Consider the following 19,301-nt stretch of genomic DNA (forward strand, 5'->3'; position numbering starts at 1 on the left):
GGTCAAAGGGCATAAACAGACATTTCTCCAGAGAAGATGTACAGAGGCCAAGAAGCATGTGAAAAGATGCTCAACGTCACTAATCATTAGGGAAATGGAAGTCAAAGTCACAATGAGATCCCACTTCACACCTCCTAAGATGGCAATAATAAGAATAAAACCCCCAGAAAATAACAGGTGTTGGTGAGGATGAGGAGAAACCAGAACCGGAAATATAAAATGTTTCAGCCGCTGTGAAAAAGCGTTTGGCAGTTCTTCAAAAGTTAAACATGTAAGTACTATATGACCCCACAATTCCACTCCTAGGGCACATGCTCCAAAGAACTGGAAAACCGGGATTCAACCAGACACTGGTACATACATGTTCACAGCAGCAGTATTCACAACAGCCAAAAGGTAGAAACACCCTAAGTGGCCATCAACGTAAGAATGCATAAGCAAAATGTGGTCTATCCACACAGTGGAATATTATTCTGCCTGAAAAAAGGATGAAGCACTGACACAGGCTACAGTGTGGATGAACCTTGAGAGCATTCTGCTCAGTGAAAGAAGCTGGACACAAAGGCCACATACTTATGATTCCGTGTCTACAACATGTCTAGAACAGGTAAATCCATAAAGACAGAAAGCAGATTGGTGGCTGCCAGGGGCCAGGGAGAAAGGAGGAGAGACTGACCACAGCGGGCACCCTCCTCCACCCGGCCCTCCCCACAGCAGGTACCCTCCTCCACCTCGCCTTCCCCACCCTGGGCATGACATAGGACTGGCTTTATCGCGATGCTGACAGGAGCAGAGCTAAGGCTTTCAGCGTCCCCCTCTGTGGTGTAAATCCAGACCTCAAGCTGTGGCTGCGGAGTCCAGGATGGGATGGAGGCCTCATGTGAGGCCCTGGGCCAGAGCCGAGGCTGTCACATGGAGAATCGGAGCTGGGAGAGGTGGGGACCTTTGACTTGGGAGAGCAGAAGGGCAGACGTGGTGGAACTGCTCCCGGGGGCAGAACCACAGAGGTATGGCCAGCAGAGCTGCTTCCAGAGAAGGAAGCAGCTTCGAAACCACCATGGCGCCCAGCAAAGGAAAGCAGGCTTCCCTGGACATGGTCCCACAGAGAGGATGACTTCCCCCGGGGCACCCAGGCAAAGCATGCCAGCTGTGAGGACCTCACAGGCCTGTCAACTCTAAGAGGCTCTGACTCCATCAGGTTCTAGAAGGAGAGGGTCTCCATATGGCCATCTGCTAATGAGCAACAGCTCAGAAGCATTTTGGGTGAACGGGCAGCACGGGGAGATACCTCCTTCACACACTCGGGCAGTGGGCGCCCTTCCCTTCCTGGCAGAGGACTCACAGGGCCCAGGGCGGCATGTGGGCGTGGGGAGGGGAGCACAGCCATCAGGGCTGGCTTCTGTTCGTGGAGCTGGGAGACAGGAGCGGAAACCTGAGAGCAAGCAGTGACCAGGGAGACATTAGGAGCTTACCAAAAGATACAGGAGTCCATCCATGTGTGAAAGGATATGCAAACGTGGCCTATTCACACAATGGAACATTATTCAGCCTTAAAAAGGAAGGAATTCTGACACGTGCTACCACATGGGTGAACGTTGAAGGCATCATGCTGAGTGACGTGAGCCCGTCACAGAAGGACCAATCCTGCGTGATTCAACCTACAGGAGGTCCCCAGAGTCGTCAGAAAGTAGGGTGGTGAGTGCCAGGGGCTGGAGGAGGGGGAGTGAGTGTTTAATGGGGACGGAGTTTCAGTTTGGGAAGATGGAAAGTTCTGGACACGGATGGTGGTGATGGCTGCACAACAATGTGAATGTGCTTAACGCCACTGAGTTGCTCATTAAAATGGTTAAGATGGTCGGTTTTATACTACGTGTATTTTACAGAAATGAAAAAAATGAACAGTGACAGGGAAATGGCTACCCTCTGGCTGCAGAGCGGCCCCAGCCCTGCCCCCGCCCCCCGTTCTGACCACGTGCACATCCTTGCCCTTCTAACTCCTTCCCAACTTCCCAAGCCTCTCCTGGTCAAACACCTACATCCCATGTCCCTCCTGGCCAGGCCCGAGCTCTCTGGCGACGGGACGGTGGGCATGGAAGGGGCAACTCTCTCTTACTCATCGGCCTGTCCAGCCCCTGGTCTGGGTGGGGCAGAGGAACAGCACCCGGCAAACTCGGCTGAATCAATGAACCAAGGGCCCCCCTGAGCTTTTCATGCAGTCTTCCTGTCTCCCTGGACAGCCCAAGGCAGCACGACAGCCAGGTGGGGGTGACAGGGAATAACTAAGGAGAAGTCAGTCCCTGCCGCTGCTGCTGGTGCGGGTGGGAGACACGGCCGAGACGGTGTGATGGGCCGCCTTCAGCCCAGACGGTCTCCCCCGTCTGAAGAGCCCCCAGCCTGAGGCTCAGGTCAAATGACCTCCCTGTCCACCAGAGCCCCGGGGTGGACAGTGTCGCATGCGGGCAGAGCTTGCACAGGGTGGGTACCGTCACCACCCTCCTGACCTGGGCCCCTGTGTCTCTTTGTCCATTTGCCTGAGCAACAAAAAATCAAGGCAAAAAGAAAAAACAAGCAAACGAAAAGCAAAACCAAACTGCTCCCCAGGCAGCTGACTGGCACTACTCTCAGGGCCCAGGCAAGGCCCCTGGCCTGCTCAGCACCGCCTCGCAGGGCCTCTGCTGGCCGCCGTTTATCCAGCGCCCGCCCTGAAGGACGGGCAGGCAGAAGTGCCCAGGCTGCCCCCGAGAATGGACATCCCCAAGCTTGAGACCCCACGAGCGAGAAGTCGGCACTGTCAAAATTGTGGGAGAACTCGGTCCAGGTCCTGAAGGGTCCATCCAGGCTCGGTTCAGCTCGCTTCAACTGCTTTAAAGTGGTGGGGGGTCAGGTGTTAAACAGATTGGGCTGGGCGTGTGCACGCGGTCCAAACGCCACCGCCCAGGCTGAAACGCCTAGCTCTCCCTAACTGCACCCCCAGGTCCAGCTTCTCTCAGCGGGGACACGAGGCCTCCCAGCCTGGCCTGTGGCCTTGGCGCACACCTCATACCGGGGGGCTCCTCACAGCCTTGCTTGGGGTGGGGCGGGGGGCGAGATGACGACGATCCGAGGCGTTCCTGCCTGCTTGCCTCTTGCTCTGCTATCTCTGGAACAGGCCAAGACCCGCTCCCACCCCTTCACCTGGCCCAGCCCTGCTCATTCCTCTTCAAGGCGCAGCTCCCTCCAGAAGCTCCCTGAGTGCCCCGCTGGGCACTCTGCCAGCTCCACCCTTGGGGTGCCCCACCTGGTCGCAGCCCCACCAGCAGGCTGGCCAGCCATGAGCCACTCTGGGTGCGACTTCTCAGCACAGAGAGGCCTGGGGACAGAGCATGGCATAGCCAGTGATGGGTGGCTCCAGGTCAGACTGCAGGGGGTCTGCCACTGACCCCAGTGTGACCCCGGACAAGGCCTCTAACTTCTCAGGGCTTTGCTTTCCATTTCTGTAAAATCATGAGGATAAAACGAGGCAATGTGAGGAAAGCGCCGGGAGCGGGCCCGGCAAGCTCTAAGTTCCACAGACGTCAGCAGCCGTAGCTGTCGTCCACCAGCTCAGACCACGCAGAGTGAGGAGCGGACGGCCTGCCTGATGCTGCTCGCTGCTGTTCAACAACCGTTCAAACCTGGCCTAAAAGAGGGAAGCTTCTGATCCAGCATCTTCCAAGTCTCCAAGAACACGCTGGATGTGCAGGCCCCTCAGGAATGCCGCTGGATGAAGGGCCGGCTGAGCAGAGACAGCGGGCCGTGACTGGGTGGAGGCCCAAGGTCAAGGCACTCAACCCACTGCGCCCCCGAGCACAGTGACACCGTGGGAGCTCTGGTCCCCCAGCAGAAGGCTCTCCCATCACCGCGGCTCACCTCTGAGAGGCAGGAACAAGGCACCCTGCAGAGCTGGCCTCTCACATGTATCCTCGGGCCCCATCCAGCTGTCTTGCCTACAGGGGACACCTGGCGACGTCTAGAGACACCTGTGGCTGTCACGACTTGGAGGGTGTGGTGCTACCCAGATCTAGTGAGTGAAGGCTGGGGATGCTGCTAAACATCCTACAACGCGCGGGATGGCCCCACAACAGAGAGGAACAGATCCCAACTGTCCACAATGCCAGGTGTGAGACACCCCGGGCCACAGCACCGTGCGAGGCAGAGGCATTCCCGTGCCCTCTGCCGACCGGCCTCACCTTTCCTCTCCCGGGCGATCTTGCGCACTCCTTCTCTGAACTCTGACAGCACCTGAAGGTACGGCATGACCGTGGACTCGAGCTGTGGACAGAACGGTTCCGCTCACTGAGAGCTCAGTCACCCGTCTCTGTAACTGAGCAGAGGTCAGCACGCAGGCTGCAGGGCGGGGACCACCATGGGACGTGCTGCTAGTGGGCGCCCTGCAGTGATGGGGTCCCAGGGACTCACAGGCCCAGCACAGGCGACATGGGCTGAGTCCCGTGAGCTGCTCTGTTTAACCGCCGCTGCCGTGCTGTTACAGGTCAGACATGTAACTGACAAAACACCCGTCTTTATGGCTACTCATGGGTGGTCCCAGGAGGGACTATTTCCTGAGAGGTCTGAAGCCGCTCCTCCCAGGCTGGGGCCTCATCTGCACTGAGGCCAGCACCACGGAGCTGGGCCGACCTGTGGCCACACACACGCCTGTTTGAGATGAGCCCTCCCCACGGACTGTCTACCGTGCACCCGCATATCCATGTCTACTCTGCAGGAATGACCTGCGGTAGCACTAGGAGGCCCCGGAATGCAAAGCCCGCTGGGAAAGGAACACTGAAGAGGGCAGAATCCAAACGGCAGAAATAATGACTTTACGAAAAATCTTTTTTGTTACGTCTATCATACTTTTCTAGTAGGCTTTTGAGCAAGGCTTCTCTCTGCCTCTTAATGAAGTCATGCGGCAGCTCAATAACCAAAGAAACAATAATTAGATGCAAAGCCAGCTAGGCTGACGAGCCCTAGTGTGACCTAAACCTCTTTATGCCCAATATTTCACCGGAGCTGAGGCGACGGCCTTACGGGCGGGGGGACTGTAATTCCGGGACATTTAGGTCTTTATGTCCACCGCACACCCAGACAGCGGGGGCCTCAGCACAGGGCAGGACGGTGGCAGCTTTCCTCTGCTGCAGGCCTCGGCCAACAGGCCCAGCGGGCCAGCTGACCACACCAGTGCACGCTGTGGGCCATTCAGCACTGAGGTGGTTCAAGACCTGGAAGCTGCTTCCCCTGCTCCTAAAACAATTTGGGTTTGGAAGTTAACCCACGACCTTCAAATGGCACGGAGGCGGGTCGCGTCCTTCGGCCCGCAGGCTTACCTACTGCATTTCCCTGTGGCTGCTGATTCCAATGAGCTGACTTCAAAGTGCCCAGTGAGGTCCCTGGGGGAAGTCTGAAGGCCCCACACACCCACAGTGGCATGTAACAGTCAAGGCTTTTTTTTTTTTTTTAAGTTCAAAGGCAGACTGTCTTTAACCTAGGAGGTGGTTTTGTTTTTTTTAAGAAAATAAACGTCCAGTATCACTTGCACAAGAGAACAAAGCAGCTGTGTGGGTTTCCTTTCTTAAAAAGCACCCAAGAAGGTTCATATGTGGCAAAGTCTGGAAAATACCACAGCAACAACTAAGTCTGAGGATAACAAAAGCCACCGGGGATGCGTGCGTGGAGCTCTGGCAGGAATTCCTGCAACACAGAACTGCTTTCTCTTTGCAAGTCAGTTCCTGGGGAGACATCTATAAACTCCGCCTGCAAGAGAGGACTCTCCACACCGCCCATCATCGGGAAACAGGATTCTAAAAAGGTTTTGCCTCTTTGCTTTGTACTTGACTCCTGTTTTCAGTTAAATAACAGTTGCTGCATTTAAATATTTACATATGCATTCTAATGAAATAATCATAGTGCATTCCTGCGCAGGGGAGGAGGGTGGCAGCACGTCTGAGATGAACTGAAGGTGTGCCCGTCATCTGTGACAGGCGTCTCGCAGCAGAAACCGTGTGGGCCTGCCCGTATGCCAACTCCAAGGGAGTTGCCAACAGCGGCTGATGAGTTCTCCTACGTGCCCCAAGAGATGGCTCAGTGCGGCACCGGAGCACAGTGCATGGGTGCAGGGCAACGAGAGAATGGGACTCCGTGATGCCACATGACTGCGGCTTAACGAAAGGCCCAGGATGGTCCCATGCAGCCTGGCCTTCCGGAATGGAGCTCAGACAGACAGCACAGCAGCGAAAGTGCTCCACGAGCAGCGGTCACGAGGAAGGCTGTTATGGTCCTGGCTGAGCCTGCACACACCGGAGGGCCAGCTGACTGTGCTCAGTTCCGCCAGCCAGGCGCAGATGCGACCAGGGGTTCCGTCTGGAAGGTTCAGTGTGGGTAGGACCTCATGCCGGTCTCCATATGTCCAGAGGGTTACCCCAGGAGGGGAACAAGGAGTGGGGCGGGAGCAGGCGTGGGAGGTAGAGGGTGCTGCTCGCAGTGCGCGCAGCTTCCCGGGGGCCGGGTGACCCAGCAGGGCACTCTCTGGGCCCAGGGGCACTCTACTCACGTTTAGGCTGCCTCCAGGTCCTCCAACTGGGAAACCCAGCATGCTGTTCTCTTCTATGGCCCCAAAGATCTAGGAAAAGAAACAAAGAGGTCCTGAGAGATGACACCCGGCAACTGCCCCACGAAACACGCTGCTGCGCACGGGAGGGCCAAGGCGGCAGCATGGACCACCACACTGGGTGGGAAAGAGCAGCTCTGAGAGCCCCGGAAACCCAGGCCCAAGGGCGCCCCACCTGCTCCAGGACAAGTCCCAGCTCCAGCTGCCCTCTTGGCCCTCTCTCAGCCCAAGGCCGTTGGTGGACAGGGGACCAGAAGGGTGAGGTGGGCAGGTCCTGCTCACATGCAAAGACCCCAGGACCTGTCGGCATGGAGGTGTGCACCCTGAGCAAGGCTGTACAAGGTGAGTTCGCGTTAAGGCCTCTTGTTCTGCTTTCAAACCTCAAGACGGGAGGGGAAAATACTGAGGCAAAGAGGCGAAATGGCCCAGAGCCAGGACAACGGCAGGCGTCTGAGCTCTAGGCAGGGTACAGCAGGGCTGGGCGGGGCAGAAGTGTGCCTCAGCTTCCCTCCCAGCTTCCCTAGCCTGTTGAGCACCGCGCACCCGGCAGCCCCGTTCGTATCATCACAGGGCACACTGCCTATGTGCACACAGCACAGCGAGGGCCACAGGGCGCGCAGGTCGGGGCCTGGCTCACCTTCAGCATGTGGGTGAGGTACAGAGCGATGCTCTCCAGCAGAGCTCGGTTGGGTCTCCTCCTCACCGCCTTCCGGGACGCCATGTAGAGGTTGCACTGGCCCACCAGAGCCCGCATTTCTTCCAGGACGGTACGCGTGTCGACGTTATCACAGAGGGCTTCGTGAACCGCCGTCTTCCTGTCATAAAAGCTGAGCAAGAGGAAGGAACAGGAGCGTCAGAGCTTAACACAGGGCAGAACGTCTCTGTGGAGTCCAACAGCCGGGGCGTTTTCCACTAGCAGGTGCAGAACCTTCTCAGTGTGGTTTTGCACAAACACGTGTGACAGTGCCACCAGCCTCCTCATGGGTGGGTGTGACACACGAACAGCACAGAATATGGGCACACCTGCAAACCCCAGAGGAAAGGCTCCATCTTACCTCTTATTCAGTTCTGCTTCCTCATCTTCCCACTTCTCAAACTGACCAGTTATATCAACAGGAGCTCGAAGGATGTCTTTCACATTTAAGAAAAACTCCTAAAGGTAGAAAATTCAGTTTAATAGCATTTAGACAACTGTTCCATCTCAGAAAGGTCTGCAGGAGAGCTGTTCTACTAATGTGCTTCCACTTCAGGTGGAGTCTGAAGAACGACAACGCACTACACCACACAAGTGCTGGGCAAGGAAGCGAAAGGCACTCCTTCGAGACAGAACAAGGTCCAGTTCCGGCTTTAGAGATGCTGGTAAGCGGATAGGACCAGCCGGAAAGAAACACGCACACGCAGACAAGACGCGTGCGGACCCCAGACCCTAGTGAGCCGGCAGACGTCTCAGGAGGGGGCACTGAGCTAGTTTCCCCACCAGCATTTGGTTGCTTTTGCCATATCCTGTTCTCTATCAGAAGATACGGGAAGCGGCTAACACATCCCAGCAGAGTTGACCAGAGGTACCCACGGGGCTGGCAGTGGCCCCTCCAGCCACCTCCGAGGAGAAGGTGGGGACTCACGTTCATGAACTTCTCATACTGAAGTGCCGACTCCATGGTATTGCTAGAATAATCCAGCGTGTCCTTCCAGGAGTGCATCAGGAAGGCCAGGCGCAGCTGCCGAGCTGGAAGAGAACAGCACAGAGGTCCCACTGTTCTCCCGAGGAGCCACGGTCACCGCCCATCCAAGGAAAGAAACACCTGGGTGTTTGGGAGAGGTCAATGTTTACCTGAATGCTTCTTCAGAGCGTCTTTAATGGTGATGAAGTTTTTGAGCGATTTTGACATTTTGCAGCCTGCAATTGTCAGGTGACCCGTGTGAAGGAAGTACCTGACCCAGCAGTCATTTTCAAAGTAGGCCTGCATGGAGAGAGACGGAAGGAGGGCGACAGCGCCGAGTTACCAGGCACCCCTGCTCACAGGGAGGGCGACGGCTGCTGTGTGAGCCCTGGGGTCTCCTCTGCTCACATCACACATGCAGAAGAAGGTGCTGCCTTTCCTAGGTGGACTGCCCCGGGTCAACGAGCCAGGGGGTCACAACTGGTTCCAATCCAGGCCTGTCTGTTGCCAATTAATGGCTGTTAATGTGGGAAATCAGGCTGAAAAAATAGGATTCAAATTCCACTGACAAAACCCTGATGTGGAAGTCAGGCCCCATTCAGGAAGCACCTCGCTGACAGCCCCCTGACTCCTTCATGTTCACGGTGGGAATGCCAGCCGCCTGTCTTTCTCTCCACCATCACAGTGGAATGCCAGCCCACCTGTCTGAAACGGTGACCACAGCCCCGCCTACCTCCGACTGCGCCAGCTCATTGTCGTGGTGGGGGAACCGGAGGTCGAAGCCCCCTCCGTGAATATCCATCGAGTCTCCCAGGAGGGTGCCTGCCATGGCGGAGCATTCGATGTGCCATCCTGGCCGCCCCTAGAAATCCAAATGAGCAGTGACCGACTGGCCCAGCCTCTGTGCCCAGGCCTTTATTCGCTCCAATGTTCATGACCTTCAAAACCTCTGAGCTTTACCGGGACAGGTAGTAAGCTCCACACGTGAAAAACCAACGGGAATCTATTCTGTACAGTTCACAGCAAGCTTTGTGGCAGCCGAGCTGTGCTGAGGCCTGTGTTACTTCCAGAACTCCCAGCACTCGACCAGACACAGATGCCAACACCCTCTTCCCGTGGCTCTGGGCCGTTGGGACTGTGGTCACAGGGGATGTTAGAGGGCAGACTTGTCCCCAGGGGCTTGTAATATGCAGAGTCAGAGACCCCCAACATCCTCCTTTGTCTGTAGCTGAAGATGGTGTTTAAGATGGGAGCTTCTGCCATTTGGGTGAGATGCTCAGTTTTCCTGAGTGTCTCTCATGTATACATGTTATAAAGCTTTGTTTCATTTTCTCCTGCTATTCTGTCTCCTGTGAATTTAATTCGTAGCCCAGCCAGAAGGACCAGAGAGTAGAGGAAACATCTTCCTCCCCTATAGCCATCAGGACACAGGGGCCTCCGAGGAGGTCCAATCCACCCACAGCCCCAGCTGCAGACAAGATGTGATGCGTCCAGGGTCTTGTGAGGCTCTGCGGCATCTGGGTCCCCAGGATGGGGCAGTCGTACGCTGCAGCAGCGAGGTGCTCTGGCGTGCCCGTGCCCTGGCCCCACCCTGCACCTCTGTGGATGCTCACCTTTCCCCACGGGCACGGCCAGGACGGCTCCCCTGGCTTGGAGGCTTTCCACAGGGCGAAGTCGTTGGGGGACCGCTTCTCACTCAAGCGGTCTGCTGAGATGCTCAGGTCGCCTGCGGACACGAGGGAAGCGGGTCAGTTGGCGCTGCCTGATGGGTGGGTCGTCTCACTCCAGGGCCATTTTTGGTGTTTGCTGGTCAATTCTGACTACTTCTGTTTATTAACTTTATTAGCTGGGTCAAGCACTCCTCCGAGTTTGTTATGACCAGATTTGATGCTGCCCCAGTATCTAGAGTTACAAACCCTATTTATCAGCTCAGAAGTCACCCACTTGAGAGCGTGTCTGAGGCCCGTTACCCATGGGCCTGAACCCGCACCTGCCGTCTCCCGCCCAGCTCCTCACACTCTCGGCCCCCGCGTCAGGATCAGCAACGGTGCTCTGGTCTACGATGCGAGGCGAGTTCTGGTCGGTTACAGTGGGTTCTCGTATTAACAGCCTGCACGACTCTCGGCTGGGGTTTGGGGAGGTATGAAGACGAGCTAAGCCTGCTGCGTGTGGCCTCTTGGGCCTGGAGTGGAAAATCGGGACACCACTGTTCCTCTGTGTTCACAAAGGGAAGTGAGGAGGAGAAGGCCACAGAATGATCTCTGAAAGCCAAGGGCAAAAGGGAGTATGGCTCCTCCTGGGGCAAGTGCTGTTTCCTGGACAAGGCCCCCCAGAAAGCAGATGGAGAGAGTCACTGCTGGGCCCGGGGCACGGGCGAGCCAGTCTACGTCTGGCAGGAGCGATGGGAAACGACCGTTCCCCAGAAGAGGACGACACGGCCACCACGGGAGATTTCTCTAGACCACATGCAGGGACACATTAGCTGCTGTGAAAATGAAAACCTGCCCGTCAGACCAACCTTCAGGCGGAGAACCCCCTGAGGGATCGGGTGAAGGCCGGGCGAAGGAGGGCACAGCAAGGGCCTCGGCCCGCGGGAGCGCCTGGAGGGTCTCGCCAGGCCACTTTCCTGGTGCCTGGTCTAAATGCTGCCTGTTCCTGCGAGCTGTCGCCCCCTCGTGGAAAACTCCAGAACAGGAACAACAGACTCACTCTGGTGTCCAGGGTTGCAAACCCAGCATGACCTTGATAAATGCCGGTTTTTAAGCAAGAAATCAGACAATACACCTAAGCTACCCTGAGAACACGGTCGAGAGGGAAAGTGCTGCTGAAGATACCCTAACGCACAAACTTGATGATTATAAAACAGGTACTAAAGGTAGAATATTTGGAAAATACAAAAAAAGAGCCAGGAGAGAAATGCCATAATCATAGATGTTGGGATAATTACTGTTAACATTTTGGTGTATTGATTTGCAGGTCTGTGTTTTTTTAACTATGCAAGCAGAACACAGACACATCCAGCAAACGGGACAAACTCCATTCTAGTTTCTTATCTCTTTTCTCACTGTCTGTGAGCAGCTTACCACGTCACTAGCAATGCTCCCAAAACATAATCTGAGATGGCACCCTTTGACAGCTAAGTGTATATTTCGGTTTTTAATTTTTCCTTATTATAAACATAGTTATGCATGAATGTGTCTGACTTTTAAAATTTTATTTTGAAAAACTGTGTAATGGACAAAAGGTGATGCTGTCTTGCAACACGAGCACCCTCTCCCCCAACTCTCCAACGAATGTCATTATCTGGCAACACAGTCACGTGGCGCTAAACAGAGACAGGTTCTGAGATGCGTCGTTAGGAGACTTTGTTGTTATATGAACATCACAGAGTGACTTACTCAAACCCAGATGGTACAGCCTACGACATACCCAGGCTGGACAGTACTAATCTCAGGGGACCGCTGTCGTATATGTGGTCTGTCACTGACTGAAAGGTCGTTATGCGTCACATAACTGTACTTCTTATCTGCTCCAGATTTTTTAAGTGAGAGAAATAAATCACACAGTCCGTTTTGCTCTCCCACCTGGTGTCATTTCTCATTGTCCTCTCCAGAGGCAACTGCAACACGACCCTGCACCCGCATCAGGAGAGTTTTTCACTTTCCCTCTCTGCCCTCTGTGAACCGTCTCTACTAGGTGCCTTCCCCGATGTGGCTCTCCCGCCGTGCACCCCTGGGGGTCTGCAAGCCGTCGGCCTCTGCTGCCCTGTCCTCCTTGGTGGAGCCAGCAGGCTGCCCGGGCCGGCTCAGATCCCCACTACGGCCCCTCCCTGCCCGAGTCCCAAGTCTCAGGTGGAAGCAGACACTTCCCAGGCTTCCTGGCTGCAGTGAAGGGTCATGTGGCCAAGTGCGACCACTGCAGCAGGCGGAAGGGGAAACGTCCCGAAAGGGCAGGCACGCCCCTCTCTGCCCCTTCTATTTGCTGTTGGACTCTACTCCTCTGGGCCTGGGAAGCCAAACTCATTCTAAAGTCAGTGTGGGAGACAAAAGGTCCAAGAACAAGTAATATTTAAAAAGAAGTACCCGGATGGGGTCAGATGGCAAGATTCATCACATGGGAGGGCGGCCCTCACCACCCTTGGAGCGTCTGGCTGGGTGCGGCCGCTGGAGCCATCCCTCTGCCCTGGCTCCCGGTCGCTGCTCTCACGCCTCGCCCCTTCCCCGGCATCCACATGTCATGAAGTGCAAGTTGTGCAGTTTTCTCTGACTTTTTCAAACTCTCTGTAATATCTACAGTTATGTTCAGTTCTGTCCTAATATATTTTTAGATCTTCTTTTTCTATTAATCAGTCTTGCTGGAAGTTTTTCTGTTGTTAACCTTTGTGAGGAACCAGCTGCTGACTTTCCGCATTAGTTCCATTTCATTCATCTCCGCTTTTCTTTATTTCCTCCTTTCAGTTTACTGTTGGTCCTTTCCTAGCTTTTTGACCGACCACTTGCCTCACTTACTTTCAACCTTTGTTTTTTAATAACTACATTTGAAAACGCAAATTCCCTTTAATGGGCCTATTAGCTGGGGTCTCCACGTTTTGCTCTGCGGCACTCCTGCTGCTGTTCAGTTTCAAACATTCTGTAATTTCCACCGTGGTTTTCTTTCCCTCCAAGTTACCGAGGAGTAGGAATTTAAATAGGCTGGTACATTTTAAATGTCCTTTAATGCTGATATGCAATTCCCTGCATCGCGGCAGAGACCTCGATCTCCACGAGGCATGACTCTCGCTGCAGCCTGGTGGATGGCCCCACGCACTTAAAGGAGCAGATGCTCTTTAATTCCTGGGTGTGAAGTTCTGGTCTGCGGAACTAGGGCCGTGAACCATGTATTTCAATCCTTTCGCATCCTTGCTCATCTTGGCCTGCCTCATCTATCAGTTTCTGGGAAGTGCGTTGAACTTCTCCTCACAAATGTGGCTGTGTCTACTTCCCAGTCTTCAGGGATGTGGAGGTCGTGCGGTCCGGTCCACACAAGTCCACGACTGGGCCTCTTGGGAGACGGGGTGCTTCAGCATCATGCAGTCACCTCCTTTCCTCTGACCAACCTTTAGCTTTAAATGCCATTGGGTCTGATATCAAAGGTGTTAGACTAACTCAGTCCATCTTTTCTCCGTGTTTCTGTGCTGTCTTGTTTTGTTTCAGGTTCTGATATTTATTTAGAACAGAGCCCTAAAGGTGAAATTATTTGATCAAAAGTATGAATGCGTTTATGGCCAAACTGCCTTCCAGAAACACTGGCGGATAAATCCCGTGTGTATCCCGCCGGACGAGAGCAGCCCTGCCCTGTGGGCCTGCTGGCTCTGTGCTTCGCTGGCAGACTGACTTAGGGAGTAAGAACGGAGAAAACACTGATGAAGGACAAACGTAATTCAGCCGAGTCCAGAAAAAGCCTTACGTCTATGTTTAAAATACTGGGGTCGAGATGGGCAGGGGGGCTGTCGTCATATGTGTCACTTGCTGTGATGAGGAAATAGCCACTCTGAGTCACTGGCTGGCACTTCCCAGCATGATGGCCCCTCACATACCGAGCCTGGACGTTCAGAGAAGGACCGAGGGCAGGAGGCCCGCCTCGAGCTCCCTCTGCTTCTCCTGGGGCACCTTTGAAAACGACCACTCAGAGTGGAGCCTGAGAAAAGTGAGTGCCCTCCGCCCCAACCACCCTGCATGAAACAGGTGCCTGCCACCCTGCTCTCTGTCTCCTGCAGGCCTCAACCCGGACAGAGGACTGCCCTTCCCCCGCCTCCCAGATCTGTGGTGATAAGCCTGTGACCCCGCTTCCTTCGTGTGAAAGTACTGAAACTGCGGTTCCGTCAAAATGACCCTGGGGTTTTCACTTCCCCAGCAGAGCGGGAGCTGGGACGCCCAGGGAGCCACCTGTCGACCCTGTGTGGGTGGCTCGTGCCCTCTCGTTCAGCAGGTCATCATCTGCAGATTCTTAACACACCAGCTCTGGGTTTTCCAACACACTCACTCACACACAGCGTCCTACAACCCACCCTGACCCTCAGGGGCTCTGGATGCCGATAAACAGACAAACGCCAGCACTGTGGATCAAGGCCCCGAGGTGTGCTGTGCTTTTTAACATAGACGGCATCTTATACGCTCACTTCTTTGTTTCTTAAACATAGACGGCATCTTATACGCTCACTTCTTTGTTTCTTAAAAAATACCACATGTCACAGGCTCAGTGTAGAAAACCCTCCAATGCCGTCAGGTGAAAACACGCAGTCCCCGGTGCATCGAGGTGCCGGCAGTGGCATCTGCGAGGCCGCAGCCCCCGCCGCCCACGCTGTTTACCTTCCCCTTCCTGCAGGGCTCTCTGATCCCCAACAGCCTCGGGCACCAGCTTCCCGTAGGAGTGTTTCTCACTAGAAGCAAACTTCACCGTGTCAAAGTACACGGACCCATTTGAAGCATAGCTGGAAAACAGAAAAGGAATTGCGGGAAAGTGTGACAAACCCAAAGAGCGGCCAGAGCCGCTGCACAGGGTGACAACCTGGAACTCCCGAGCGCCACACGGGCTGTGGGCTGTGCAGACTCTGCTCCTGCAGCTCCGTGATGCGGCTCCTCGAAACCACGGCCGCTGCGTGGGCTGAGCGGGGACGTGACAAGGACACTTCGCAATGCACAGGCAAACTCCTCACTCCCAGGTCAGCGTGTCACCCGCACAGACCCTCTGCTTTGCATCCTGCCCCTTGCCTTGGTGACACTACAATCTGTGTGACGTGCCCTCACCTCTGTCTACTTTCTACCCACCTGCACAGCCCAGCCATGGCTCTCTGCCTCCCAGAAGCACTCCCGATTATCCCAGCCTGGCACACGATCTCGTGTCAAGTGGCGGAGAGCGGAGGCACTGTCACTGCTCGAGAGCCCGTGCTGCTGTGGGACCGTGCCAGGGGCCTCCACGCCTCACTCGGCTCAGCGCACGCGGCTCCTGCCGGCCTCGTCCCCAGCGAGGTGGGGAAGCAGCTCTCCCGGAGCAGGGGCACAGCACACAGGAGCGAGTGCTGCAGACAGAAACCCGGTCCCTCTGCTCTTCTGTTTGTTGGCTATTTTTGAAAATGCCAACTTCAGAGACTTGCCAAGTGTCTCATGCAGTCAGATAGTGCTAGAACGGTAAACCTGGGCAGGGGCAGCCCCTGTGACCAGGAGTGATGTGTGGTGGAATCAGCCAGGCGATAGAACACGGGACAAAACCAACCCAGGATGGGGATGTGACACAAGGACAAGCTCTCTCCAAGGGCCTGCACGTGGGGCTGACACCTCCATAGACCTGAGAGCGTCCATGCTCACCAGCCTGCTGCTTTGGGGCCCTCGTGGCTGAAGGTTCCCAGCTGTGAGCTTCCTAGTAGAAGGGCCGGTGAGCCCCCTGGGCGGGGATGCCCCTGGTCCTGGGCAGGGCGCTGAGCCGTAGAGCTGTAGGGGCTGTGAGGCAGGCTGAGGTGCAGCCAACACCATGCTGCTCTTCCTGCCTGCCCCGCCCCAAGAGGGGCTTTCTGCACAGCTCAATACCTGTAGGAATGGCAGCCGATACCAAGGGAAACTAGGGAGTCCTCCTACAAAGCAACCGGGAAGCTGAGAGCTAAGCGGCAGAGAGCAAGGAGGCCTGCCGTGGGGGTGAGTGTGAACAGGCTGCTGCTACGGCGAGGTTACGGCTTCACCTGTGGCCCCAGGATTCATATGCTGCCGTCCTAACCCCCAGTACCTCGGAATGTGAATGTATTCGGAAAGAGCGTCTTTACAGAGGTAATCAAGGGAAAACGAGGCCGCCAGGGTGGGCCCTCATCCAGTATGACTGGTGTCCATCTAAGAAGAGATCAGGACACGAAAGGAGACACGTGTGCACAGTGACAAACGCTGCAGAGGCAGGGAGGTGCAGCCGGCTGCGAGCCAAGGAGAAGGGTCTGCACAGACCCTGCCCTCAGGGCCCTCGGAGGAACCAGCCCTGCCGACACCTGCAGCTCGGAGTTCCGGCCTCTGGAGCCGTGAGCAAACACCTCTGCGCTGTCTAAGACGCCCGGTGCGTGGCACTCTGTGACAGCAGCCCCGGGGCACTAGCACCCAGAGCAGCACCACAAGCACAAGCTTTCCTGCTGCCAGATCCTGACTCAGAGACGGACAGCTGTTCTCCCTGGAAAACCCTCCCCGGGATGTCATGCAGCCCCGAGGAGGGCCTTGAGCTCACCCGTAACCGTTGTCCACGATCTTCTGGACAAAGTTCACGATCTCTGGCACGTACTCACTAACCCGTGTTAAGACGTCTGGAGGGAGAACCTGCCATCACAAGAGAAGGTCCTGGGTTCTTCCCTTCTCCAGGAAACCAGCAGTTCCAAACGTAAGCCAAGAAGCCCCTCGTGCCCCTTGCAAAATGAAGACGGTCTGGGTCACACAAGGCCTTTGGGTAAGTAGGGGCCGCGGCCCGAGAGCAAGGACAAGAAAATCGGCGGCACTCACGTTCAGGGCTTCCATGTCTTTGTGGAATTCCTCTTCCCAGAACTTGGGCAGTTTGGAGAAAATGGAATTGTCAGTCACCTCACTGCCGTGTGTGGAATCCAGCCAGTCAGAAAGCAAATCCTTTGCTTCGTCCAACAAGACCTAAAGGAAAAGAAACGGAACATCCACACACGTTACAAAGTTTCTCGGATCACATGCCGTGCAGTCGACGTGTATCAATCCAGGCCTTGACTTCAAAGGCGCTGTGCACAGCCCTGGCCCGTGAAGACGCAGCATCTCCCAGGAGCCGCACTGCTCACACGAGGGCCCAGACGGAGACAGATACCAGGCTCCGTAAATGGCAGGTTCAGAGGCTCGGCGTGCTCAGGAGCTCCGACTGCCGTGGTCAGAGGGTCAGCAGGGGCTCGGGGAGGACGAGCCATGCAGCTGGGCCGCCACGGGGCAGGGCAGGAGTGCACACAGTGTGGTCATCCACGGCTGGGAGAGGATAGGGTGTTCGTGGGGTCTCTGACGCACACACACGAGCAGACCGTCACCAACAGCAGTGAATGGATGAATGAAGCAGAGGGTGCTTGGCCATTGTCTCCTGCTGAGTCCTGTGCTGCGCCCAGGGGTTGCTGCACCGAGCGGGTCGACAGGCCCATGCCCAGTGGAACTTGTTCTTCAGCGGGAAGACACACGTGCATTGTTTATCCATTCTTTTTTTATTTTTATTTTTTTATTTATTTATTTTTTTTTATAAGATTTTATTTTTTTCCTTTTTTCTCCCCAAAGCCCCCCGGTACATAGTTGTGTATTCTTCGTTGTGGGTTCTTCTAGTTGTGGCATGTGGGACGCTGCCTCAGCGTGGTCTGACGAGCAGTGCCATCTCCGTGCCCAGGATTCGAACTAACGAAACACTGGGCTGCCTGCAGCGGAGCGCGCGAACTTAACCACTCGGCCACGGGGCCAGCCCCTATCCATTCTTTTTTTAAAGATGATACTACATGAGGTAAAAACTGATATACGGGAGAAATAGATGAGTCCACTGTCACAGTTGGAGACTTCCACACCCCTCTATCAGAAATGGACAGAACCAGCAGGCAGAAAATCAATAAGGACATAGTCGAACTCAAAAAGACCATCAACCAACTGAATATAATTGATATCTATATACTACTTCATCCAACGACAGGCGGAATACACATTCTTCTCAAGCTCACGTGGAATATTCACCAAGACAGACCACAAGGTAGGCTATAAAACACAGCTGAACAAATTTAAAAGAACAGAAATCATACAGTGTCTGCCATCAGATCACAGTGGAAATAAACTAGAAGTCAATAACAGAAAGATAACTGGAAAATCCCAAAATACATGGAGATTAAACAACACACTTCTAAATAACACATGGGTCAAAAAAGACATCTCAAGAAAAATTTAAAAATATTTTGAATAAATCAAAATGAAAACACAACTTATCAAAATTGTGGGATGCAGGGGTCGGCCTGGTGGTGCAGCGGGTAAGTTCACACGTTCTGCTTCAGTGGCCCGAGGTTCACAGGTTCACATCCTGGGTGTGGACCTATGCACTGCTTGTGAAGCCACACTGTGGCAGGCTTCCCACATATAAAGTAAAGGAAGACGGGCACGGATGTTAGCTCAGGGCCAGTCTTCCTCAGCAAAAAGAGGAGGATTGGTGGCAGATGTTAGCTCAGGGCTGATCTTCCCCCCACCCCCCAAAATGTTGAGGGATGCAGCAAAAGCAGTGCTTAGAGGAAATTTATAGCATTGAATGCATACACTACAGAAAAGAAGATTTAAAATCAATTATGTAAGTTTCTACCTTAGGAAACTAGAAAAAGAACAAATAACTCCAAAGTCAGCAGATGGAAAACAATAATAAAAATTAAAGTAGAAAACACAAATCAATAGAGAAAATGAACAAAACCAAAAGCTGTTTCTTCAAAAAGATCAATAAAATTGAAAAAAGAAAGAGGACACAAATACCAAGATGAGAAATGAAAGAGGGGCTATCACTACAGATCCCACGGAAATTAAAAGGATAATAAAGGAATACTGCAAACAACTCTCTGCCCCAAAATGTGATAACCTAGATTAATGGACCACTTCTTTGAAACACATAAGCTGCCAAAACTCACACAAGGTAATACAGATGATCTAATAAGCCCGTACCTATTAAAGGGACTGGGTAAATAATGAATAACCTTCCAAAATAGAAAGCACCAGGCCCGACGGGTTCACTGGTGAATTCTACCAAACATTTAAGAAATCCTATCAGTCTCTTTCAGAAGACAGGGGAAGACAGAATACTTCCTAATTCATTCCATGAGAAGGAAAACATTATCCTAATACCAAAACCACACAAAGACATTACAAGAAAAGGAAACTATAGACCATATCTCTCATGAACACAATGCAAAAATCCTTAACAAAATATTAGCAAATTGAATGCACAACAGTATAAAAAAAATTATATACCATGATCAAGTGGGATTTATCAAAAGTACGCAA

General features: G+C 54.0%; 1 protein-coding gene across 7 annotated transcripts in view; it reads right to left on the reverse strand.

The window, feature by feature from the left end:
* Nucleotides 1-19,301, reverse strand: part of CARS1 (cysteinyl-tRNA synthetase 1) — a 50,552-nt gene that overhangs the window by 11,891 nt on the left and 19,360 nt on the right. For all 7 annotated transcript variants that reach the window (XR_011524003.1, XR_011524001.1, XR_011524002.1 and 4 more), the window contains 11 exons: nucleotides 16,788-16,928; nucleotides 16,519-16,607; nucleotides 14,631-14,752; nucleotides 9,897-10,009; nucleotides 9,017-9,145; nucleotides 8,454-8,583; nucleotides 8,245-8,348; nucleotides 7,678-7,775; nucleotides 7,260-7,449; nucleotides 6,566-6,634; nucleotides 4,209-4,290 (listed from right to left, as the gene is read on the reverse strand). Coding sequence is in view for 4 of the 7 variants with exons in the window: in XM_070564508.1 (XP_070420609.1) it covers nucleotides 4,209-4,290; nucleotides 6,566-6,634; nucleotides 7,260-7,449; nucleotides 7,678-7,775; nucleotides 8,245-8,348; nucleotides 8,454-8,583; nucleotides 9,017-9,145; nucleotides 9,897-10,009; nucleotides 14,631-14,752; nucleotides 16,519-16,607; nucleotides 16,788-16,928 (1,267 nt within the window). In the remaining 3 variants the exon portion in view is untranslated. The remainder of the gene's footprint in view (nucleotides 1-4,208; nucleotides 4,291-6,565; nucleotides 6,635-7,259; nucleotides 7,450-7,677; nucleotides 7,776-8,244; nucleotides 8,349-8,453; nucleotides 8,584-9,016; nucleotides 9,146-9,896; nucleotides 10,010-14,630; nucleotides 14,753-16,518; nucleotides 16,608-16,787; nucleotides 16,929-19,301) is intronic.

This window comes from Equus przewalskii, chromosome 11 (assembly GCF_037783145.1).
Source record: "Equus przewalskii isolate Varuska chromosome 11, EquPr2, whole genome shotgun sequence".
NCBI lineage: Eukaryota > Metazoa > Chordata > Mammalia > Perissodactyla > Equidae > Equus > Equus przewalskii.